Source organism: Rhamphochromis longiceps, linkage group LG12, assembly GCF_057381845.1.
Source record: "Rhamphochromis longiceps isolate RC_006_pf linkage group LG12, R_longiceps_female_GT1.1, whole genome shotgun sequence".
In the NCBI taxonomy this organism is placed as follows: domain Eukaryota; kingdom Metazoa; phylum Chordata; class Actinopteri; order Cichliformes; family Cichlidae; genus Rhamphochromis; species Rhamphochromis longiceps.
Window position 1 is genome coordinate 32,716,473 of NC_140568.1, and position 26,581 is coordinate 32,743,053.

Below are 26,581 nucleotides of genomic sequence, written 5' to 3' on the forward strand. Positions count from 1 at the left end.
TTTTCCTTTCCAGGAGGGCAGTCTCTCATCTAAGTTCCAGCTGAATGCGTCCTTCCACCTTGATGAATATTGCAAAAGTCCAAGGAGAGCTAGCCGCTGATGGAATCCACCTCAATCAGCAAGAGAATCAATGGCATACATTCACATTTGCAAAGGCTCTAATTGGCAGCAGTAAAATTCAGCAATTTACCCATGAGAGAAATGGGAGTGGAGTGCAAGGAGATCAGCTCATTTGTAACAGAATTTATTTTTTATTTTTTAAACAACTTGTCCTTCTAAAAACAGGAGGCTTGCAACAGATGAGAAGCCCAAGCAAAACTATTAATGTCTCTGCTTGTCTGGACTAGTTATTGAAGTAGGGATGCAACACTGGAGCTTTTTCATTAAGGTTTTAGCCAGAACTGGCAGTATTTGGTTTATTTCTCTTTACCTGTGTTCTGCTCAAATATAGTCTCAACTAATATAATGTAAAGATCTGATATCACAACTGTTATTCCTTCTGACAAATAGTATTCAGTAACTGGCCTTTTGAAAAGTTGATAGAACCGATGAGCAGTTTAAAACAAAAATTAACAATTTATGAAGTTAGTACTAATTGTTAGACCCTTAATTCTCAATATTTCAAAATTATATTTTCAACTATACAATAAGAAATGTGTTGTATGTATTCTTTATGTACACTACTGTGCAAAAGTCTTGAGCTGCTCCTCATTTTGTAAATGTTGCTAGGAAAATGGTAAATAGACGGAGCAATTCATTGAAACAATGGAAATGCAGTAAAAAGGCAAAACACAGAGTTTGTACATTTCTAATGTGCTTAAACATTTTCCACCATTCTTCAACACAGTCTCACCTCTCCTGGGCAAACGTTTAAGTAATTTTTTAAAGTAGTGTTTAGGAATAGTTCTCCAGATTTCTCGAAGGACATTCAAAGTTCTTTGGATGTTGGCTGTCAAGATGATCCCACACTGCTTTAAAAATGTTGAGGTCAAGACTCTAAGGAGGCCAATCTATGACTGATAGTGTTTCATTGTGTATTTTTCTGTCCAGGTATGCTTTTACTGCACTGGCACTGTGTTCGGGATCACTGGAAAGCATCTGTCTCTCAGATGCTTTTGCCACTGACTTTCAGTCCTTTTCCTGTGCGATTTCCTCAGCCTTTTCTCCTAGGTTCTCTTCGTTAAGACTGACTTCTTGACAGCCCATACTTCCATTGAGATCATTTCTGATGAGACTTTGGTGAACAGTAGATGCCTCAACTGAATGCAACTCTCACGTCCTGTGTTAGATCTTTGTTGGATTCCCCACCCCCGCATTTCTTCAGGCACTTTCAGATACTGTTCATACATTGGAGATAGCTTGTTAAACATCCCACTTCTTTTGTCCACCACCTGCAACGCACTATACATCATGTCAAGATATGGCATAAGTTTGGATAATAGCTCGTTGGGAATCACCTTGTTGGTGCAGAACTGTTGCCATATTTTGCAAATTCCACTAAAGAAAGTAACAAAGTACACCAAAATGCAAAAAACAGTCGGTTCTTTAAGTTTTCTGCAGACAGAATTGGCTGATCCCTTGACTTATTCTATGCTTGAATGATTGATAGGTCAGTGTTAAGTGACTAAGCAAATAAAGTAACCATGCTCTAAAAGACTGGACTGAAAAAGCAGCCAACAACAATCTTGAAAAATCTTCAGAAAGGCTCAAGGCCACTTCAAACAAAAAAAACAAAAAAATCAAAAGACTTTTGCACAGTACAGTCTTCTCAACATAACAAAAACAAAAGGTAAACAAAACCTGATAAAACAGCTCCCTATGTGTTTATTCAGATTATGAAAAGTCATTTAGCTGATAATCAAGTGAACAGAGCCTCAAGTTGATACAAATTGTGTTGACAACACAAATAATCCATCTGGGAAGAACCAGCCTTTGTATCCTTTTTGATGCCATCTCCGGTGTTTAATCACTGAACACGAAACACACTGAACAGTAAAACAGGCCTTTATAAGAGGGGGACATATTGAGTGACATCTTCTTAGCTCTTTGAGTCCTTTGCTGTCCTGCTGGGCAGCAAGCTGATGCATCCTCACTTTGTCTCAGATGTAAAAATTCTGTCCAAAGTGCCGAACTTGAAAGTCTATCCCAGTGGAAATGCAGGTTTATTATTTGTTCGGGTGCTCAGTAGAAAAGAGATGATCGAAGCACAGTTTAGGGTTGAAAACATCTTTATTTCTAAAAATACAGAGGCTTTGGTATGTCATACTCATACATTCCAAGGCCTTAGGTTCCAAAGAAAAACATGCTGGTATCCCTATTTGCATTTTACCTCAGAATGCAGTTTGTGTTAAATTTCACCATTCTAGCATTATAAATAGTATGCCCTTTTTGTTGATATGCAACTCATATAATAAAGGGTCTGGAAATCCTGATGGAAAAAATGTTTAAGTGCTCAACAGATGTTGTAAAATGAGCGGAAAAGTGTTCCACTGGCGTTCTGAATATTCCTTTCCTGACCTGACTCAATTCCAGACATACAGAAAGAAATGAGGGGGGGAAAAAAAGCTTGAAGTAGTAGTGTTTTATTCATCTTTATGTAAATCCAGTCATTTACGGTTGCCTTAACAAATCAGGAATCAAGTGTGTCAACATCTAGCAGAGAAGGAAGTGCATATGGGGATTACAAAAGAACAGAAATAAAACAAAAGCAGATCGAGGGAGAAACCCTCCGTCAGTTAAAGTCTACAAATCCTGACACGAATAAAATGAACATGTTTTTAAATTGTCTGAATTCGCTATGTGCTGTTGAAAGTTTACAGTAATACTCTAAATTCTAACCTCAGTAAGCTATTGTTCATATCAGAGTGACTTGGAGGCTGAGCCCCGAGCTGCTTCACACCATAGAAAAATATTTGCATTTTTAAATGTACATTGCTGAATTTCTAAAGAATGGATGAAAACGATGATTCTCACCTTGCAACTTCTTCTCACTCTGGTGTTAGGCCCAAGCCAGTTTTTTCTTTTCTTTGCATCCTACACAACTAAGAAAGAGAAACTGCTCGTTGCTACATAGCAAATGTTACAAGTATATGCTCAAAACCAATATTCCAATAAGTAAACCCCACACAGTATTTATTTATATATATATGTATATATATATATGTATATATGAAATCACATACACTTCAAAAAAAAGTTGAGATGCTAAGTGAAACATTTAAAATAGAACTAAGACATTGTATCAAATGTTGAAATTGAGAAATTATGCTGTATATTGAAAAATATATTACGACTTTGAATTTCATGCCAAATTGGCAGACCTGGCTTGCAGACAGATCAGTCAGCAGACACGCTCTGACTACGAAGCCATGCTGTTGCAATATATGCAGAAAATGGTTTGTCATTGTTTTGCTGAAATAAGCAAACCATTCACTGAAAAGTCCTTGTTGGGATGGCACATGTTGCTGGAAAAACTTGCATATATTCAGCATTTAAAGTGACTTCAGAGGGGTGTAACCACCATACCATGTGCACTAATGCATCCTTATACAATCGGAGGATTTTGGCTATTAAACTATGCACTAATGAGCCAAAAGTGTGGGCTACATTCTGTTTCCCAAATCTCAACTTTTCCCTCCCCCTACTGATACCCAATTCAAAATGAGCATTTCTCAGTTACAACATTTAATGTGTTGACTTGTCTTTTTTTTTTCCAATAAAATCTAATATGATTTCTATAATTGGATGGCATTTGCAAACCACTTAAGGCTTAACACTTTCGCTTAATTATCATGATGACTGTGGTTAATATTCTTATAATATGGCCCATCATTTTTGGGTAAAGGCAACTACTATTTCAAGCACTGTTAAATTTCTCAACATAACGCTCCGTTTCGTGCACGGAAATAGAGCACACTTGATTCCAGGTAAAACGGATGCCAATTTCATCTTCACATTTCAAAATGCTCCATATCCTGCTGAGACAGTAAGGTCACGATCTCACTGCAAACATGCACATTTCAATGCTTTCTTCTTGCCATAAATTTTCCACAGTTCTGACTTCTTCTGGAGTGAATCGTCCTTTTGTATGATAACAATGTGCATACTGAATCACTGCAAAGAGCTCTGTCCTTGCCAAAAATCTCACCAAGTGTACTTGTACAAGTCTGCAGGCGCTTTTAATACTGTACTGAACATCCAAGAACGAAAAAAAAAGTTTCAAGTGGACAAAATAAACGTAACTAATTTCAAATAACCTTAAGTGAGGTCTGAGGTCCTGGCCGTTCAGTTGTTGTCTGCTCTGAGGCAGTAAGATGATGCCTCCTGGGGCGACAGAGGTGCAGTGTAGATCACCAGTTCTGGTTGGTGAATTAATTTTTCTGTTTTGAAGTTATTTCACTAAAATAATTCTGGTCCAGTGGTTTCTGAATGTTTATTGTCTGAATCTTTTTATTCAAGACCAAAGCTTTAGCCTTGCAACTTTACCTCTAATCACCCCACCACGATACAGAGAAGTGAAACGGTATGAGTGATACTCCTTACCTTTGCCTAGAGCAGATATCACTACATCGCCTGACTGAATTGTAAAATCTCATACTGAAGAGATTTGCTTCAAATAAAACTAATGGACTCAGACTTTGTGTCTGTGAGTGTGTAGCTACATGTTCACATGCATGTTTGAACAGTCAATGAGAAGCAAACATGACTGAGCTTCGCATTTTGTGTGCGTATACAAAAAAGGGCCTTTGTATAGCAAATGTGTTTTATGTGCTTATGTGTGCGTGTGTTTGTTGAGCGTGTCTGTGTGATCCAGCAGTAGCTACGAAGTGTTTGATGTGTTGGGACTCCAGCCCATTTGATAAGCTCTCTCCAGGGTTCTCTTGCAGTCCTGCATCACTGTGCTGAACACAATGTGAGGGTACTGGACCACCAGCCTCTCCACTGTCTCCTCGTTGACCTGCAAATACGAACACAAAGACATGCGCTGTTAACATATGATCGTGTTTTGTCTTAGCTTTAGACCTTCTAACACACTACTGTTGCTTCTATCAATCTTACATTTTTAAAGTTCCGGTTTAAGGAGCCAGCTTATGTTTGAGCACATCACCGAAATAATAAAGAGTTAAAGTCCAACGCAAAAATTTTAGTATTGGAATTCTGTCTATTCAGATGGTGGTGGGTTTATAGTTGTTTTACACCAAGGGTGGGGAACTCCAGGCCTCGAGGGCCGGTGTCCTGTAGATTTTAGATATAACTCTGGGTCAGCACACTTGAATCAAATGATTAGTTCATTACCAGGCCTCTGGGGAACTTAAAGACATGTTGAGGGATTATGTAGCCATTTAAATCAGCTGGACATGTCTAAAACCTGCAGGACACAGGCCCTTGAGCCCTGAAGTTCCCCCACCCGTGCTTTGCACAGTAGTAGGATGGATGCTACAGTTCTTGACATCATCCTTAGTTGTAGTATTACTGAAGTTTAGTCTGCTATGATGGCTGGAACAGAAAGACCTTAGAGAAATGCTTCTTTAGTCTCACTCAGTATGCAATATTATAAAACCTTGGATAAACAAAATGTAAATGTGCACTGTGTCATTTTTTTCCTTCTCCTTTTCAAAATGCTACCAAAGGCATTCACTAGCCCTTGGGATCTAAGTCCACCTTAATGATATGATCGTAGTTTTATTAATGAAAGAAAACAGGAGAAGTCGTAGATATGTAGACTAGCTTTTGTTTGCAGCACTAATGTCTTTCAATATTTCCATTCAATCACTTAATAATGTATTTTCAGTGGCAGTGATGGAGGATAAAAAAAAAAAGTATAGTCCTCCTGTCTAAAAATATATGCTTACAGGCTTCAGGAAAAACAAGTCACATCAAATGGATTCATTTTGAAGTTACTGAAGAAGTGACGTACAAACATTTCCTCAGACAGTATTTCTTTTCTAGCCTAAAAAAAAGAAAATATCCTGTGACTGGCAGCTCTCTGGTTGAAAATGCCGTGATGATGCCAGAGGTCAGAATGCTTCAAGCTGATAGGAGGCCAACAGTAATTTAAATAAGCATTTGTTACAACTGAAGTATGCAGAAGAGTATCTCTGAACACACAACACGGGGAACCTTAAAGCAGATGAGCTACAGCAGCAGAAGATTACACCGGGTGCCACTCCAGTCAGCTAAGAATGAGTAACTGAGGCTGCTATTCACATGGGCTCGCTAAAATTGACCAACAGAATAGAGAAATGTTGCCTGGTCTGATGAGTCTGCTATGATATTCAGATGGTAGAGTCAGAATTTGGCATAAACAACATGAAAGCATGGATCTATTCTGCCTTGTATCAGTGGTTCACGCTGGCAGCGGTGGCGTAATGTGTGGGTACAATTTGGGCCTCTTAGTACCAACTGAACACTGTTTGAAAAGCCTACCCGAGTAGGTTGTTGACAATGTCCATCATTCCTGACTACAGTGTACCCAGGATACAATTTTGGATGTGCAGCTATCAAATCTGCAGCAACCGTGTGATGCCTTCATGTCAATATTCCCCCAAATTTCTGATAAAGGTCCAACCTGATACTAGTGAGATATAAGCAAGTGTTTTCTTCTACAGATTCAGTGCAGCAGACTTTGTTCCGGTTGTTTTCAGTTAAAAGCAAGTGATTTGCGAGAGGATTATAGAATTTCCTCCATGGACAGGAGGATAAAGAGCAAAAAAAAAAACTGTTGTAAAATGAATACATAGACAACTTTCTTTGGACAGAGAAAAAAGCCTTTAAGATTCCCGTAAAGGTTATTAGGACACAGCCAATTGCTGACTTGAACTTCTGGTTAAATACAACTCTTTTTTGGTAGCAATTCATTTTTTACAAGCACTTAATAAATGTATAATATAAATACATTTAAGCTATAAAATGATAAACAGTAATGATAAATTTTGACTATTGTCCAGGTTGGAGGTGCCATGATTTGTGCGATCACTTACCCCATTTCAGAATAGATTTCCAGGAGGTTGTTGGTTTATTCTTTAAAATAAAAGCTTACAAGGATATACATTTAACAGAAATATGGTTTTAGGTCCAATAAACTATTAAATTGATTAAATAAAAATATGGTTAATGACCTAATTAAGACTAGCAGAAACCCTGCTTGGCCTCTTAGTGCCCTGTACAAATTGTGTACTGAACTACTATGAACGATAGCTGATTCTGTAGGAGCATGCCGTGTGCGTGCTCATATGCACATACAGCTAGACTGTCGTTATGGGTGAAGCACCAGTGGACAGCTGAGATCACCAGGCTAATAAGGCCCTCATGTTCTCAGAGGACAAGAAAGACAAGGAGCTAATAGCTACTCTAGCACTTCTCTGCCAGTCAAACACTGTCGGGCCACTTAGAGCCAAGAGTGAGAAAGCCTGAGAATATGACAAAGAACAGAGGCACAGTAACCCTAGAGACCTTGAGGGGTTAACCGCAACCCACCCAGAACCAACCCCCCCTACCCACCCGTGAGCATGACACTTTCCAGGGGAAATCATGTATAAACACTTACACACATGTTGACGACACAGTCATCTGATGTTGCCAGTGACAAAACAAGTTTCACAATTTCCCTGAGCTTAACGGCCAAACGCCCGTTGGTGTCTGTGTTTAGTATCACAAGAGTCTTGCATCGTCACAGTTCCCTGACTCTTGCTTGGGTTATGATCTCTTCTGGGTGTCATTATATCTGTCTAATTCATTATTGTTCTTCATTGAATACAAACTTCTTAAGCAGTGGAAATCAGCAATTTATAGTGACAAAACAATGGAAAGACAAATGCAAGACAGACAGAGTTAATTTATTTCTCTAAATCTGCTGAAAAGAATGAATGAGCCGGGAGACCACCAATGTCTCCTGGTTCACAGAAGGTGGATGGAAACTCTGCATAAAACAAGTAAATCCAATAAGACTAAAAGGCAACAACATCCTGTTAGTCTTCCCTTTGACTGCCAAAGTACAAACAAGCGAGCTGAAGTTAAGGTGCTTGATGCCAAAACCCAGAGTCTTTTAGGAAAGCAGTGTTACAAGACTAATGTAATAAAATCACAACAAGCACAGGGTCAAAAAAGGAATTCTTAATGTCATCTCTCTTTTTTTCTTAGTGGGAGGGGGAGACCTCATGTTAAATGCTCAAGATGCCTACTCTCAGCTCTCTCTTTTCACTCAGTGTTGAAGGGAAAGACAATAACAAACAGTAGAAGATGTTGTCATTTTAAATAACTCTCTGAGCTCCAATTCTGGAAAAACACTTTGAATCATCAGCAGGCAAACAAACGAGAAACGAGAAATGGAAATGAGAAAGTTCCAGCAACTCATTCACCGTTGTGATCAGGGATACTTTAGTAAAGCTGAGTCTTTAATAAAACAGTGTTTCAGGATATTGCTTTAAAGAATTCACATTATTATAAGATATTATATTCCAATTGCTACGCAAATCATCACATATCCTCAAGTACTGTGAAAGATAAAAGTGAACAAGTGAAGCGTTGCCGTGGAGTATACATCGAGCCATGAAAGGGGATAACAATCAAAGAGTTCCTGCAGATGTCTGAATATCTCAGTATTTTTCTACACGAGAATCGCTGGCTGGGCCATAAGTTACCCTCACAAGGCCTTTTATGGTATGTTTTTGGATGTGTTTCAGGCCACCTGTTTTTATGCACATTTTGAATGTGTCACAAAAAAATCAGGGTGGAAATCACCCTTTCCCTTCTCTCCTAGTTACACTTGCACACTTGTAGCTACTTAAGTTTCTGTGATGTATTCAGTTGCTTCTTTGTATAATCCCAGACTGAATACACAATGTTTTGATTAGGGCTTGGTAGGGGTCATACCATCTGTTGCAGGACTCCCCATCCTCTTTGTACCTGGATATGGTCCTTCATGACTTTGCTTTGGTTGGCCTGAAATGCTTTAAATTACACGATCCAAGACTGTCCTCTTCATCTGCAGCGATTTAATAGCATCTAACGAAAACATATGGTTGGATGTGCCCACTTTGTCATACAGTCACAAAAGTAGTGACTGGAAAAACACATTATAGTGAATTTTGTTTTGCAGCTTTTGAAAGATTGATAAAAAAAAAAAAAAACGCTTTGCCATTTGGATGGAAACTTGTTTAATCATGTCAGGTTCTCACACAAGCTCCTATAACTAGTAGGTACTTATGGTTTTGGGAGACTAGGCCGGTTCTAGCTATAGGCAGATGTGGGATCAGCCAACCCAAACTGACGAAAGCAATGAAAAATTAGTCATATTTTTTCAGCCAATAGAAAAGCACCCAAGAAAGCATGAGTAATGTGCAAACTGCCTAAGGCCCGCTTCCAAAGTCTCCCCTTGTACCGCCTCTTAACGTGATCAGAGGCACAAACACACAGAGGTCAGAAGAAGCAGACAGCTGTGTCTCTCGGAGGCTGCACAGGTGTCCAACTATGAACTCAGAGCAACAAGTGAACTACACCAACATGGTCTCACTGCTTGTGAGGCAATCACACACACTCCTGGTTAAAAGTGTTGTGAAGCTTTCTCCCCCTCCTTTGGTTTAGGCTATCACGTGTAATTTAAGGATAGATAATTGCTGACATGTTTTGGTCTGTGAAAACATTGCTCCTGTGAAATCCTTGGGAGACTAAACTATTTCCATCTTTTTTGACTGACTGTGCTGTCAGAGTAGCTGCTGCTGTGAGTATGAAAGTTCCTTTAGATGAATGTTATGTGCTTTATAATATTCTTGAGTATTTTTATCTAAGGACTACTTTGAGCCTCACAGTATAGAAATCAGCTCTAATTGAGCACGTTTAGTGGCAGACTGGCCATCGGAAGTACAGTACCTGGAATGCATCCTGGTGAGCTAAAGGTCATTTTGGCCTGCTGCAAATAAGCTGATGGACTTTTCAGAATCCACATCAAGCGTGACTCTGTCGCCCACTCTCAGAGCCTGAATCCTCTTGCTACAGTGTATCCATTATGCACGCACTGCAAAGACTTACCCAAATGCACACATGCAGCTTACCCTTCTCCCTTACTGTTTCTGCAAGGCATGCAACGTCTATCTGCTGCTCTAAACATAATGTTAGAGAACTCACAGGAAAGGTGGAGAAGATAGGGAGAGAGAACACTAGGCAGATCATCTGAGCATGTCTGAATTGCTGTACTTTTTGTTTAGTTTCAGCACGTATGTGTCTTTTAGGAATTTTCATCATTTTGCTCAGTGTTTGAATATAAATATTTTCATTTGAAAGTTTGACCTCAGTCTATATCTTATTCAGTGATCATGAGCTGCAAACTACTTCTTTTGGTTGTCAGTGTCTAGCTCTGCATATCAGACTGTATTCTGATTGGTGCACCGATATAGCCGTAGCAGACATCGAAAGCTCAGGTTCAGACAGCTTTGTCTCGTCGCCCCAAAGTTTTGCTTTTGTAGTCTGGAAAACTTTCAGATACATATAGTGGACAAGTTTCACCTGTAGGGGTTTTGCATCTTTCTTGCAGTAATTAAGACAACCATAGTATTTAAAAATAAAATGTTGGTTTTTATAATACTTATAAAAATCTTTATTAACCATAAATAATACTTTTAATTCTTCTTAATTAATTCTTTTTCATTTTCTCCAACCCATCTCCCACACTCTTTTTTTAGTTTAACTGATCCAAAAATAGAAAAGCAAATAGCTTACTGATAGCGCTATTATTTGCCTTTTGCTAAGACATCCAATAGCATCGTTAAAGTGAATTCTTTTAGTCGTGTACAGAAAATGTGGTGACAATAGTACATAACACATGGGGTTTGCCTAAATGGCCTGAGATTGATTCAAATTCCTGGCCTGAATTATTTATTTCAATCCAACCTTGAGCTCTTTTATTTCTCAGAAGAGATCCTGAAATGTACATCCAATCTAGAGGGAGAGACATTATACATTAAAATTGATTTTAGTAAATATTAAACTTATTCCCCAACTATTTTCATCTTGCATTACTGCATCTGCAATGGCACTATATATAGCAGGATTTATTATCACTATTTTGACAGACTCAAACTCAAAGTCAACACTCTTGGAGATGATTCTGTGTCTATTGTATGTAGAACAAACATACAGATCCCTGCTCTTCTTCAGCCTGTGAGAATCATCGCACAGCTGCTGCATATGACTTGAAACAAATAATATTAATCACTGTAGTGTGGTAATGATGATTATTATGTTTTTGTAGGGATCATGTACAAACCATTTAAAGCAGCGGCGTCCAGGGTGCCACTTGGCTTATGCTCACAATATATAAGCACTGCAGGCCTGGCAAGTAAGTATAAAGTAAGTATAATAATGAAGAAACAAACATAATGGTTTAACAGCTGTCTCCTTTTCCTGTTTTTAAATTTTATTCAGGCGTCATGTCTGGGATCCTTTTAACAAATTCTCCAGCTGGCGCCAAAAGACACAAGCATAGACTTTACTATAATTTTAACTGATATATCTTGCTTTAATGTAAGGCCATTCACTGTCTTTATTAAGTGGACACAGTGAAATGAGAGAGAAGTCGAGAGATGGAACAAAGGTTTAAAAGATCGACACACACCCTCCCACTCGCAGACAAACACCTGCAGTTTGCCTGCAAAGATGGCAGGGACAAAAAACAAGAGAAGAAAAGCTTAACCAAGGCCTCCAAACACACAGAGAGAAGTTAAGTTTGTTATGACATATGGCTGAGCCTCATTAACAGATAAAATGACAACCCCCTGATTGCCTTCATAACATATTATGCTGTATTCTTGAAAAGAGAATGAAACATTCCCTAGCTCGTTAATCAGGGCTTAATTACAATTAAAACAGATCTAAAGAATAGACCTGTCACGCTGATGGGAGGCCATAACATTCATTAATGCTAATTTAGTGCAGCTCCACTTGCTCAGCAAACATGGCACACACAACACGGCTCCCAATCAAAATGCTGAATCATTTCCTAATTGCTGGTTGTGGCAATGCTAAATGTTTGAGCTTCAACAAGATTGCTTTGATGGAAATCATGAAAACACTCGCTATTGTCCTGACCTGGGTTCTTCTTCTTTTTCCCCCCCACTGTCACATACAATGGGGCATGAAATAACTGCAATTCAAATATTTTACTTTGTGATGAACGGCTGATGTTTCTTTTTCTTTTGGACATTAAAGACTATATACGTTTTATGTTGATATAACGCAACGATTCCTTGTCCTGGTTTTGAGATTTATTCTATTATTTTGCAGGGTGGAGCCTACGCTGTGGACCAAAAAAAATCCACTGACTTGGACGTTCATACATCATAGCATCCCTTGCAGTAGCCTGGCAGCGAGCCTTACTGTAAGATCTTTCTGCCTACAAACGACAGCCATCTGTAAAGAAACACTGTCGCAGCAAATACCCAGAGTTCACGAATACAGTCCTTCTCTTTTCAGCTTGAACAACGCTGCGTGCCCTTTGCACAGCTGTGAGTTATGTGAAATGAGATGTGATGACATCACCACACCTGCTTGGTATTTGCAGCTCAAAGCTGAAGTTTGACATGAAGGTCAGACCATATGCTGTAGGTAACTGGCAGGTACAGAGGGGAGTCCTCTGGTTACAATTGTGCCACTGACTTCTTCTAACCAGCCATTCAGCTGCTTCCTCTCCGACTGGGTAATATAGCGCTTAATGATATTTTGTTGCTTGGCAACATAAACTTAAAAATGCTATCAGACGATGGGGCCTGTAGTGACTGGAATGGTGCTTTAGATATATGGCTCCTTGAGGGATTCTCTTCTTTTTTTTAGCCCATGCAGGCCTGATCCACTGTACTGTACAACCCCGCCGTCGAACCTGCTGCCAAATCTGTAGGAGAGCCATATGATAGAGCAGATCGCTATTCACTGATGATTCTAATCTTTGAGAAGCATCTGGGAGAGCAGCCACAGCTATCTGGAGCAAAGCCTATACTTATGATATTTTCCCCCATTTTAACTTCAAAGATGCTGCCCTCTAGATCTAAGTGCGGTGTAATTCACCCTGATGGGAAATGCGCTGCTGTCAGGGTTTACAAGAGGGTGAGGGAGATGAGGGAAAAACAAAAAGATGTATGTCTGATATGTCGTTCGACAAAGAGCACCTTTTATGTGAACATGCTGCGCAGTAAATGAGATTACGTTGTGGGGTTGGATGTGCAAGCGCACACTGACAACCGCTCGTCTACTTTTACATGAGATGGCTGAATGTAAGCGACAGCAAGTTGTCAAGCTGACCTCTTGCTCTCTCTTGGAGTGCTCTTATGTGCTTTCTTCCTGCGAGCCCTCTCTTTTTTTAAGACTAATCCGCTGATGCAAAATGCACTCTATCACCACGTAAAATATGCATTTACCGCAAACACTGGGCCCTCTCTTGGTAAGCAGCACAGTAAAATCCATCGTAAAGATGACTAATGCCGCAGCCGTTCACATTCTCAGATGGAAAAAGAAGAATGGGGTTGTAAATCGATAATCAGATACACAAACATGAAGATGCATATCGTATTAGACCGTCATGGCGAGAACACACTCTTCGTGGTTCTAGCAATCAGGCGAGGGAAATGGAATAAACGGCGTAATCCACAGAGCGCTGTTTTGTTCGTAGCAACGTGACCCTGAGAAAGAAACAGAACACTGACGGTTGATATTGAACAATAATTTAAACGAATGTGCATTTTAGAGAAAAGATATGTTCCACGGTCCTTCTTATATTACAAAAATGTTTCTTCCCAAAAATGGCCCCACTATTTTATTCCTTTTTTGTTTTCAATAAATTCGGCACAGGTCTGCAGGGTTCTTTTCTTTGTCTCATCTCTTCCCATTTTCTTTGGCCATGTGGCAGCCATTGCTAGTTCCTGGCCCATAAAGAGAGACAAATAGCCCCCGTTCCCTGTCTGTTCCTATGTAGACAGTGTATCAGTCGACCAGTAAATACATTTGGGGTAAATGTTTAAAAAGCCTGTTTAAGCAGCAGAAGAATGCAGTGCATCAGGTCTTAGTAAAACACAGCTTAAATGAGTCTGGATTTAAACAGGTCAGATTTATAGCCTTCTTTAAACCGCTCAGAGGAAAAGCCCCCGTTGTAAAGTTTCCAAACGAGTAACTGGACAACTGAACAATAGTTCACCATCTCTGATAAGGAGAGGAAAGAGGGAGTGGGGAATGTATGGGAAAAACAAGAAAGCAACAAACTAGGAGACGCAGGAGCAGAGAGAGAACAAAGAGATCCCCATAAACTTATTCTGAAGGATTCAATATTTCTAAATGATCTACTGATGCATTGGCTCAGAAGCTTAAAGGAACATACTTCTGACCAAAGAAGGTCTGAGTTTAAATATTTTGATTTTGTCTCAAAAAGCCAAGCAAGCCTTGCAGAAATCTGCAGCGCTTGGCTCTGAACGTGCGTTTAAAAACCAGGTCAGGCACTGTTTGCGACAACTAAGGTCTGGTCCTCCTCATCCCTGCACAATATCAGACAGCAGCAGAACTCAAAAGCAGGGTGTCAGTACAAACACTCGCACACGCACACACAAAGAAGAATGGGGGCTCAACTGAACAGGGTCAGAGAAAGAGGTTCTGGAGGCCAGATTCTTAAACCCCACACTCCATCACGCGTGACAAAGGTAACTAAAGGAATGTGTAAAAGGCTCAAGCCAATCCTTCTTTCCACACCGGCCATCTTATCGCTGCAGACTGGAGGAAAGCATACCGTAGCTCAAAAGGCTTTTTGCAATTTATTTGTCCATCATGGTTAAACCTATTAGGCCAAATATAATAAAGCTAATTAAAATCTAAGGTGTTTTGTTAATATAGGGTAGTGGCTCTAAAGGTGAAGGCAATCCATACACTCACAATGAATAAGTTTTCCTAACATAGTCCTCTAAAGTAAGATTTAGTTCGTTTTTTTTTTTGAGGCAAAGAGTTTGCACAAATTTTTTTAAGTTCTAGGAATTAATTAGATTTTACAGCGTAGCCAAAAGGTCCACAAAGTAATACTGTTAATTATAAAACTGTAATGCAATATTAATAAGTGTGTCTTAACAGATGGTTTTATTTATGCCAATAAAAAGAATACTTCCCTCACCACAGCGTACAGAGCAGAGGCGGAGCCAGACATTTGAAACACCCGGGGCTTAGCCCAAAAGGATAGTATGCATGTGGGATTTTTTTTTCCCTTGGGGGGGGGGGGGGGGGGGGGTTAGAAATGACTGAAAGATTAATTGGCTCTGTTTTGAGTTTTGTTCAAAAAAGAATGACTTCATATAGGGAAAAATATATATCACATGTGCAGAACACCTTAAACTAGTTTTTTAATTAAGCAGCAAGGCAGAACAAAATCAGGGCTGTATCAAGACACGAGGACTAAACCCCAATTCAACCAGACCAAGAACTGATCCAGAATTAAAACAGGACTACAACAGTTCAAAATCAGGACTACTTGGGACTTAACCAAGACAGAACCAGAATCAGAACTAGATGATAGTAGCACTAAAAATCATCATAGACCTGCACTACATTTATTTTTTAATTTTACCAAAGTACAATATTTAGATTGAGAAAGGTTTATATAATTATTTAGCCTTGTTGTGCAAACAAGCCTTCATAACTTAATAAATATAGAATTTGAAAAATAACAAACCTAAAAAGAAACACTAGGTATGAGATACATGAGGACCTATGATACGGTGATACTTTTGGTAAACAACCATTTGACTAACATGTGTGTCTCACCTGCTCTTGTTCATCTCTGTTCTGTCCTCATTCTCCATCTCAATCTCTGCTCCTCTCTCTCCCTCTCTGCTCCTCTCTCCCCCTCTCTGTTCCTCTCTCCCTCTTTGTGCTGACAATCATCAAATATACAGTTGAAACCAGATATTTACAAACTCTTCAGATAAAAACACAAACACTTTTTTAATTGTAACATCAAATCAGACTAAATGTTTATTTTTTTAGATTGATAAATATAAAAAACATATTTGTTAACTTTAAGAGTAAAGAGAGAAACTATCTGTATTTCTTAATTGCAAATGGCAACAAATTGTATTCAAAATTGAGCCACACTTATGGAGCTCCACAGTTCTTTTCCTGGTGTTTTGGTTGACATCTCTTGATTTTCCCATGTCACAGAAACAGGCTCTGTGTTTTGCCTTATATGCATCCACAGCTGTGCCACCTGTTTACTCACATGGACTCTACTAACCTATCAGAAGCTTCTTCAGCTCAGAATGGAATCGTCTGGAGTTTTCTTATTAATTAACAATAAACTTAGTGTACATGTACTCCTAAATTTGATGAAAGTGATAAAAAACAGAAAGCTCTGTCTCTCTTTATTCTGACATTTAACTAATTCAAAAGATATTTCAATATTTATCTAAAACAAAAGTTTACTCTAAATTGATGTTGTGCAGTAAAAATGTTTTATGTTTTCTCCCTAAAGTGTAAATATCTGGTTACAAATGTGAATATCCTGCTGTGTACTGAAATCCCTCTTGTTTTGCATACAAATATACTGAACAACATACAAAGCATAATATATAAAATAACATTTACCTAAGTTTTTCTTTGAAAGAACCCTCGAATGTCCATTCTTATATTTCAGTACATAACTGAAACCGATTTAGTCGGAAGGGTAAGAACTGAAAATATGAAATAAACACACGTAAGCTAAGACTCTAAAAAAAATAGCATTTGTTCGGCTTTTCATTTCGCCATTTGTTGATTCACTTGAAGAGCAAGTAACGTAATATTGGTCAAGTGATCAGTTTGATATCAATCTTTCGTGATGCACCGTCATATTTACATTATTTGTACGGTACGAATGATTTGCTTTGGTACCTGGTCAAACTTAAGCTCTCCTTAGTATGGCTGGCTCCGTCTCTCCAACAGCGCACTGACGGGCAGCAGCTGCCCCGCCCCCTCGCTCAGTCGCTTAGTGCCTGAGCTTGGATCATACCAATATCAGGGGGGGATTCACGCACAGTCGTAAATTCCCACAGTGTGCACTATGTGCTTCGAATATTGTGTGTACTTTTTGTTTTATACAGTTGTCAGCCAGGCATCTAACTATGAAAAAATTGCACTCCAAAATACCCCGGGCTTCTGACAAAACAACCCGGGCTTAAGCCCAGTAAGCCACCCCCACGCTCCGCCCCTGGTACAGAGGCAAAATTACAGTGGATTTCTAAAACAATTAATATCTGACTAAAGTGCAGAATTTCAGCTTTAATTCAAAGACTTCAACAAATATTTTGCATTTGCTGTTTAACAATCAGCCATTTTTGAAAGCCTTCTTTCAAGGGGACAAAAGTACCTGGACAAGTGACTGATAACAGTTTGATAATGCCTGTTCGCTGTTCTGGTATTCCGTGACAAATTAAGGAGATAAAAAGATCTGGAGTTGCTTCCAAGTGTTGAACTTGGATTTGGTAGCTATTCACTGGAACTTTTAAAAACGAGGCCCAAGAAGATGTTGATGCAAGTGAAAGAGACCATCATTATGCTGAAAAACTAAAATAAACCTATCAGAGTATAATAAAAACTTTAGGAGCCGCCAAATCAACAATGGGGTACATTCTTAAAAAGAAGGAATGTGCTGGCGAGCTCAGCAAAACCAAAAGGCCTGAAAGACCACAGAAGATAACTAAAGCGTTTGATTGCAGAATCCTTTGTTTGCTTAACAAAAACCATCACAACACCAAGCCAAGTAAAAAAAACATAGATGCATTCACAAATATAACTGCACAGAGTTTACAACAAGGGGCAAAAACGCTGGTTACACTCAGTGATGTGACTTCTGTCAGGAGTATCCTGATGTGCAGAGGCTTATACTCTCTGCTCAGCTTCTGCTCAGGAAAATGACTAGACAGCACTTCGTATTCTTAAGGAGTCGGATCTCAACCCATTAGATCATTCTTTTCAAGTATTAAGGACAACAGTAATGGCACAGAGACCCATAAATAAGTAGAAACTAAAGGTGGCTACAGTAATGGCCTAGCAGATCATCAGGGAGAAAACAACATTTGTCCCTGGGTTCACTTCAGGGAACCATTCACTGCAAGGATTTTCATCTTTATTAAAAACAAGTATTACAAACAATCCTTCTATTTAAAATCACGCTAGCTTGTTTAATTAGTTTTGAGCTTCTGAAAATGGGGGACCGTTTTTAAAAGGGGCTGTAATTTCTAAGAAAGTTACCAAGTTAAACGCCTTGTTTAAAGCCCTTGAAATAAAGCCGAAACTCTGCACTTCAATCACATCTTGATTATTGAATTTGAAATCCACTGTTGTGGTGTAGAGATGCAAAATTCAAAAAATATGTCACTGTCCAAAAACATGATGATTTCTTTGGGATAAAGAAAGTTATTGTGACAAACCACATCACATGAGAGCAAACGTTCACAAGAATTTTGCATGAGAGCTGTAGATTAAAAACAGTTCAAATGGCATTATAGAGCATAAAAACATTGCTGGAAAAAATTCTCCCCAAAACAATAATAATACTTCTAGTATGGTGCTCTGAAAACAAAATGCTTTCATTACTGGAAATACAATAAAGCTTCCTGCTTACCTATTGGACAAACTAAGATTTCTTTTTGGTTTCTAAAATCGTAAACAAGCTAATTGGGTACTGGCAAACACACACGAAACACAAATTCCATAGCGGCTTACTGGAGGTCAAACACTCGCACAATTCCTTAAAGATAATCACAACAGAGCTACCTTGTTTAATTATTTTGCTTTGTATGACTCCCTTGTTATTCAGAATAAATAAATAAATAAATAAATAACAAGGACAGCTTGACCCTGTCCTTTCGAAGAAAACCATTATACAAAATTCATAGCGACTCTTTAAAGACCACAAGCAGTAGATTACGTCTGTAAACTGGTCAAAGTCAAAAAGCAGTGGCCAGCACTCAGTGATCTCATTTGAAGGCTGAAGTGTGCACAACACCTACAGCTGGGTTATTATCCTGAATTACTGGCTAATTCCTAATAATGAAATAAAAGCAATACAACTGGAGTCAAGTTCTGTTAAACAAAAAGGACAAACAAACATGTTGTATTCAGATTTCAGCCTTTTATTTGATTCTCTGTCAGTAAAAGCATTTTTATGGTGTAAATCTGTATCTTTGTTCTCAGCTCTAATGTTAAGCAAGCTGTCACAACAGAGGCGGAGCCAGACATTTGAAACACCCGGGGCTTAGCCCAAAAGGATAGTATGCATGTGGGATTTTTTTTTCCCTTGGGGGGGGGGGGGTAGAAATGACTGAAAGATTAATTGGCTCTGTTTTGAGTTTTGTTCAAAAAAGAATGACTTCATATAGGGAAAAATATATATCACATGTGCAGAACACCTTAAACTAGTTTTTTAATTAAGCAGCAAGGCAGAACAAAATCAGGGCTGTATCAAGACACGAGGACTAAACCCCAATTCAACCAGACCAAGAACTGATCCAGAATTAAAACAGGACTACAACAGTTCAAAATCAGGACTACTTGGGACTTAACCAAGACAGAACCAGAATCAGAACTAGATGATAGTAGCACTAAAAATCATCATAGACCTGCACTACATTTATTTTTTAATTTTACCAAAGTACAATATTTAGATTGAGAAAGGTTTATATAATTATTTAGCCTTGTTGTGCAAACAAGCCTTCATAACTTAATAAATATAGAATTTGAAAAATAACAAACCTAAAAAGAAACACTAGGTATGAGATACATGAGGACCTATGATACGGTGATACTTTTGGTAAACAACCATTTGACTAACATGTGTGTCTCACCTGCTCTTGTTCATCTCTGTTCTGTCCTCGTTCTCCATCTCAATCTCTGCTCCTCTCTCTCCCTCTCTGCTCCTCTCTCTCCCTCTCTGTTCCTCTCTCCCTCTTTGTGCTGACAATCATCAAATATACAGATATTTACAAACTCTTCAGATAAAAACACAAACACTTTTTTAATTGTAACATCAAATCAGACTAAATGTTTATTTTTTTAGATTGATAAATATAAAAAACATATTTGTTAACTTTAAGAGTAAAGAGAGAAACTATCTGTATTTCTTAATTGCAAATGGCACCAAATTGTATTCAAAATTGAGCCACACTTATGGAGCTCCACAGTTCTTTTCCTGGTGTTTTGGTTGACATCTCTTGATTTTCCCATGTCACAGAAACAGGCTCTGTGTTTTGCCTTATATGCATCCACAGCTGTGCCACCTGTTTACTCACATGGACTCTACTAACCTATCAGAAGCTTCTTCAGCTCAGAATGGAATCGTCTGGAGTTTTCTTATTAATTAACAATAAACTTAGTGTACATGTACTCCTAAATTTGATGAAAGTGATAAAAAACAGAAAGCTCTGTCTCTCTTTATTCTGACATTTAACTAATTCAAAAGATATTTCAATATTTATCTAAAACAAAAGTTTACTCTAAATTGATGTTGTGCAGTAAAAATGTTTTATGTTTTCTCCCTAAAGTGTAAATATCTGGTTACAAATGTGAATATCCTGCTGTGTACTGAAATCCCTCTTGTTTTGCATACAAATATACTGAACAACATACAAAGCATAATATATAAAATAACATTTACCTAAGTTTTTCTTTGAAAGAACCCTCGAATGTCCATTCTTATATTTCAGTACATAACTGAAACCGATTTAGTCGGAAGGGTAAGAACTGAAAATATGAAATAAACACACGTAAGCTAAGACTCTAAAAAAAATAGCATTTGTTCGGCTTTTCATTTCGCCATTTGTTGATTCACTTGAAGAGCAAGTAACGTAATATTGGTCAAGTGATCAGTTTGATATCAATCTTTCGTGATGCACCGTCATATTTACATTATTTGTACGGTACGAATGATTTGCTTTGGTACCTGGTCAAACTTAAGCTCTCCTTAGTATGGCTGGCTCCGTCTCTCCAACAGCGCACTGACGGGCAGCAGCTGCCCCGCCCCCTCGCTCAGTCGCTTAGTGCCTGAGCTTGGATCATACCAATATCAGGGGGGGATTCACGCACAGTCGTAAATTCCCACAGTGTGCACTATGTGCTTCGAATATTGTGTGTACTTTTTGTTTTATACAGTTGTCAGCCAGGCATCTAACTATGAAAAAATTGCACTCCAAAATACCCCGGGCTTCTGACAAAACAACCCGGGCTTAAGCCCAGTAAGCCACCCCCACGCTCCGCCCCTGTGTCACAAGAACTCTGCTCCAATAAAAAATATTTATTGGATGTTTTTTCACAGTCACTTGTAAATCTGACAGATGTAATCAGTCCCGCTAAAAAATTTTTTGACCACTCTTACTACAAGCCTCATTTACCCATTCACAAAAATGCTTTTGTCAATGCCCAAGTACTTTTCTGCTAATACAAACACACACAGACAGGCAGGACACGCAGCCCCTTCCTTGGCGACAGTCCCACCCCATTCCTCAAACTTGGCTGGATGTATATTAAATTTGAAACGCCGGTGCATTCAGTGATGCTTGTTACATTGTCATTAGCATTAAATACCCAATCCATAACTAACACAGTCAGACACTGTGCCTGCAGGCTAAAATGTTCTTTGATAACCTACCGTCGCCGCCTCTGTGAGACAATGAGGAAAAAAGAATGTACTGTTAGTTACTGCCCAAACACCTATCACATTTGGCAACTCCGAGTACCCCGAGCAAACCGACTGTTGTCTACTGTCTGCCCATGACTCCATGAGATTATGTTGACCTCAGCTGTAGTCAGTAAACAGCACTGGATGATGGAGGAAGCGGAGGGCGAGGAGACAAAGAGGGAAGACAGACAAGGGGGCTACTTGAATGAACTAATTGAATGAACAAAAGATGTCCGCAGCATCCAAAATTCAAACAACCTTGGTTGTCCTTACGCAGAGGAGGAGGAAAAGGGAGACGAAATAAACAGACAAAAAGATGGGAATGGGGTAAAAAAAACAAATAAATAAAGTAAGGACAAGATAGTGAGAAGGCCAAGATGTGCATGGGGGCGTATGTGTGGCCAGGTGAGGTCAGGTTTACGTGTGTGCTTTGGCTAGATATTTGTTGAAGGGCAATTCTGAGATTCCCTTGAGCTACTCGGTGAACTCTGTCAGTGTCTCACTTTATTTCACCCTCTCTCCTTCACTGTCCCTTGCTCCTGCCCTTTAGAAACAAGATGAAGGGATGATCAGGAGGCAGCTTCAGTTAAGACCGCCAATCAATACAGCTCTTCTGTGTGGGATGAGACTCCAAGATTACACTGAAAATCACAAATGGCAAATGACTCTTTCAAACTACTTTCTCCACTTTGAACATTCAAGCCTGACCAAAGCCTTCAAAATAGGAACCAGAGAAGCTCCCTATCTTGCACTTGATAGTGTGCACGCAGTGGCTTTCTCCTAATTCCCTTTCGCATTAGAAACCTTTAAACTAAGGATCCCCGCTGTTCACAATAACAACACTCATCAAAGAAAGTTTTACTGAACTCCCAAACTCTCATTTCCTAAACGAGAGTTAAAATGCCTCCTAACTCTTCACCATACTTCATCTTTGTTTTCTTCAGTCCAAACCTCCAGGCCCTGAACAATTAGGCCCTTGTTTATGTCTGCAAATTGCTGTGCCGTGCCTATCAGTGTATAGTCCCTGGCAGCTGGATGCACCGGTGGAACGACCATATTGATTGGGATGTCTGTTCTTTTAACAAGGTCTGTCTGGTTGCTCTATCTAGGGGTACAGCAGTGTTCATACGTGTTCCCCAAACACCGCTCCACCTCAGTTCAGGTAATGGAAGCACACTTCAAAACTGCTTACACAAAACACTTTTTGGTGGGGCAATTTGTAAAGGGAATACCCAGTACACGCTCGATTGTTCCATATTATCTAATTTTCTTATTATTTTCTCTTGGTTTCTGTCATTTGTGAAATTTTTTGTTTAGCCTTTTAACCACAAGGCCAACCCTCATTTTACTTTCTCTTCTCCTCCCCCTCTTCTCATTATTACTATGATAACTCTAACTTTCTTCACCAGCTGTCCCTGAAGAGGCCAGTAGCAGTCAGTGTCATTATTTTCCATAGTCCAGCTTCATGCTGAGTTTGCTTCTCTCTCTGTTTCACAGCCTTGACTGCCCATTTGTTTTCACTCTAATGAAGTAGTGGAAACGTAGCTGGGGAAGAAAGAAGGGGAAGAACTAGTGAAAAAGGAGAAGGGGGACTAGATGGGGTTAAAAGAGAGGAGGAAAGAGACAAAGCACATGAGAAGTTTAGGGAGTTGACAGAGGAAGAAAGAAAATGAGAAAAAAAAGGGTACATTTGAGCAAGCTGTGAAAATGTTTCTAAAGAAAATATTCCACCAAGTCTGAATAAGATCAAAAATCCCCAAAAGTGAGATATACAGAAAGAAAGAAGACACAAAATTTAACTCGCAGGCCAGGAGGGCCCATTACAGAAAAAAGCAACTTAACAGAGATATGAATACAGTGTTGAGATAAGAGCACACTGAACGTTACTAGGCCCTGTACAGATCAGTAAAAATCTTTGTTCTTTCTTTTTCCCATGTGATTGGAAACTTCCTTGTGGTTGTCCAAAAAAAAAGAAAAAAGTTAGCACTCACCTTCCACTTTAATTGGCCAATCACATACCAGCAGGTCAACCTAGTTCAAAACTAGCACCAGAATAGGAAAGAAAGGTGATTTGAGTGACTTTTAATAAGTCGTGGCTTTTGGAGCCAGATGGGTTGGCCTGAGAATTTTGGAAACTGCTGATCTACAGGGATTTTCCCACACAACCATCTCCAAAGTTTACAGAGAATGGTCTGAAAGAGAAAAACTATCCAGCGAGTGGCTGCTCTCTGGGCGAAAATATTTTATTGATGCCAGAGGTCAGAACAAAAACACAACAGGAACTCAAATAACAACTTGCTACAACCAAGGTGTGCAAAAGAGCATCTCTAAACACACAACGTGTGGAAACTTGACGCAGCTGGGCTACAGCAGCAGAAGACCACACGGTTGTCACTCCTGTCAGCTAAGGACAGGAAACTGAGGCTAGAGTATACACGGGCTTACCAATTGAAAAACAGTTGCCAGATCTGATTTCTGCTGTAACATTCGGATGGTAGGTTGGCAATTTACAACAATATTAAAACAATGATTAATCCTGCCTCGTATCAAAAGTTTGGCAGGTGGTGATGGTGTAATGATGTGATGGATTTGCACACTTTGGGTTCCTTAGCCACAGATGAGAATCGTTTAACCGCCACAGCCTACCAGAGTATTGATGCAGATCATATCCATCCCTTTATGACCATATCATACCCATTCTCTGATTCTGGCTGCTTCCAGGAGGATAATGTGACATGTCACAAAGCTGAAATAATCTCAAACTGGTTTCTTTGAAAGGGACACTTCAATCATGGAAGGGCAACTGACAAATCTGCATCAACTGTGTGATCCTGTCATATCAATATAGACCAAAATCTCTAAGGATACTTTCCACCAACTTGTTGAATCCATGAAAAATAAAGGCAGTTTCGATGGCAAAAAAGGCACCAACCTGATACTAGCAATTTGTACTTAATGAAGCATGAGTGTAGTTATGTGGATTTGTGTTAGTTTAGCATATTATTGTGTGCTTGTGTCTCTGCCTAGGGCGGGAGAATGCTTTTGTCATATTCCTATAATTTTAGTTAAAAAAAGACCTCTGAAGATAGTGTTCTAGTTACAATCATCGCGTGGATTAAAACATAATGTTGCTTTGTGTTTTTGGAATGCAGAAAGATGATTCCTTCCCACACAGAAGATCTAACACTTAACAGTAGACTTACTGAGGAGCTGCTCTTTTCTGAGACACACAGATTGACACATGCAACAAAAAGGATTCATTTTTCAGAAGATTAAGGCACTTTTTCCCTGAGTCTGATTACTTTGAAAGACTGGCACAGTCATAGCAGAAAGAGGGGGAAAAAAATGAATTGATTTGATTATTTTGAGGCAAGTCTGGATCAATCGCATTCTTTCCCCTCGTCAGAACGGGGTCATTTTGCCCTGAGGGCAGAGGGGTGTAATCATTTGAGGCAGGCGAAGCACGCCATTTTCCCGAGCCTAGGGGTTCTGATTTCAATGCTCCATTATGAGCTGTGTTAACAGCAAATAACATGAATTCCTCTCAGAGAACACACACTGTTACACGCAGACACGTTGCATTCGAGGGTGTATAAACACACTGTGACACAAAGGAAATCCTTCAGACAGAGCCCTTCTGAAGAAGGACAGAAGGGGTAAAAAGTCAGTGGGACAAAATGGATATGGTTTAGCCACTGAAGGTAGAAACTAGATAAGAAATCAAATAGATTTTACTCACATCTGTGCCTGTGCTAAGTCTGTGTTTGAACAGATTTAAAAAAACAAAAAAAAACAAAGAAGAAAAAATCCCTCGTATCACCCTAAATAGCAGTAGACACACAATTCAAGCTCCCCTGCTTTAAAATGTATACAGTACAGAAGCACGTTTGTATAAACTGTGACGAAGGAAATCGATCCTTCACACTGCTCCACATGAGGAGAGCCAGCTGGATCCTGTTAACAGTTCTTAAATGAATTCTACACTTTCTAAATCCGGTGACATTCAGGGAGGCTGTTACATTAAAATTCCCAGCGTTTTGACAATTCCAAACAAATTTACACAGGCTGGGTTGTGCTGCTCAGGCACTGAGCTGACTGGTTGGTCCGCACCATGTGTCAAGGTTAACACAAGATTGTGTTTGTGTAAGACTGACAGGACCCACTCTGAAACCTAACTCCATTAGTTAGTGTGAAAGATTGTGGGGGCAGAAGTCTGAAATTATGCTTATTTTGAATAGTTAAATGTAAATTATACAACCTGCCTAAATGTAATATTGACAAGTGTAGAAAAGCCCTGACGGGCAAGAAGAGGACACATCTAACGTATTCAATTTTTCCAGCAAATGACAGATATTTGCACTAAATTTCCACAAAACACACACGCTGAACAAAAACCAAACACAGTCCTTGTAAGGGAAACATTAACTTGAATATTTGCAATATGTCCACAACACTGTAAATACAGCACGAGACAAGAAGCAACTACTAACATTAGCAGACCGCTCTGTGTAAGCATATATAACAATTTATTTTTTGGACTGAAAACATTCCTGGTTGGTATGTACAGAAAAATAATTTTGGGCTAGGGAGTATCAAAAAGGCTTGTGTAGCAGTCGGCTAATTTGTTAATGCTGGGGTTGTTTCTTATGTTTGTACATTTATCAGGCCTCAGTCACACAGGCCTAGAAACAGTTCAGTTAACCCTGGAAACCACTGTTTCAAGGGAATAATGTGTAATTCCCCACCAAGTGGGTGGATTATTGCTGGAGGTTGCTGGTCGCTGCACCAAAACACTCCTTGCAGTTGCTAACAGTTTGTTGCGGTCACCCATAGTTTGCATAGAATATGATTAGTTTCTTCAAATGTTTGCCAAGGACTCGCTGAACAACTGTGAAACTTGAAAAATGGTGACAC

General features: G+C 39.2%; 1 protein-coding gene across 1 annotated transcript in view; it reads right to left on the reverse strand.

Annotated features, from left to right (window-relative positions):
• Positions 1-2,566: 2,566 nt before the first annotated feature.
• Positions 2,567-26,581, reverse strand: part of fbxl17 (F-box and leucine-rich repeat protein 17) — a 238,438-nt gene continuing 214,423 nt past the window's right edge. Inside the window, exon 11 of the mRNA XM_085425861.1 lies at positions 2,567-4,957. Coding sequence (XP_085281987.1) covers positions 4,820-4,957 — 138 coding nt within the window. The 3' untranslated portion in view covers positions 2,567-4,819. The remainder of the gene's footprint in view (positions 4,958-26,581) is intronic.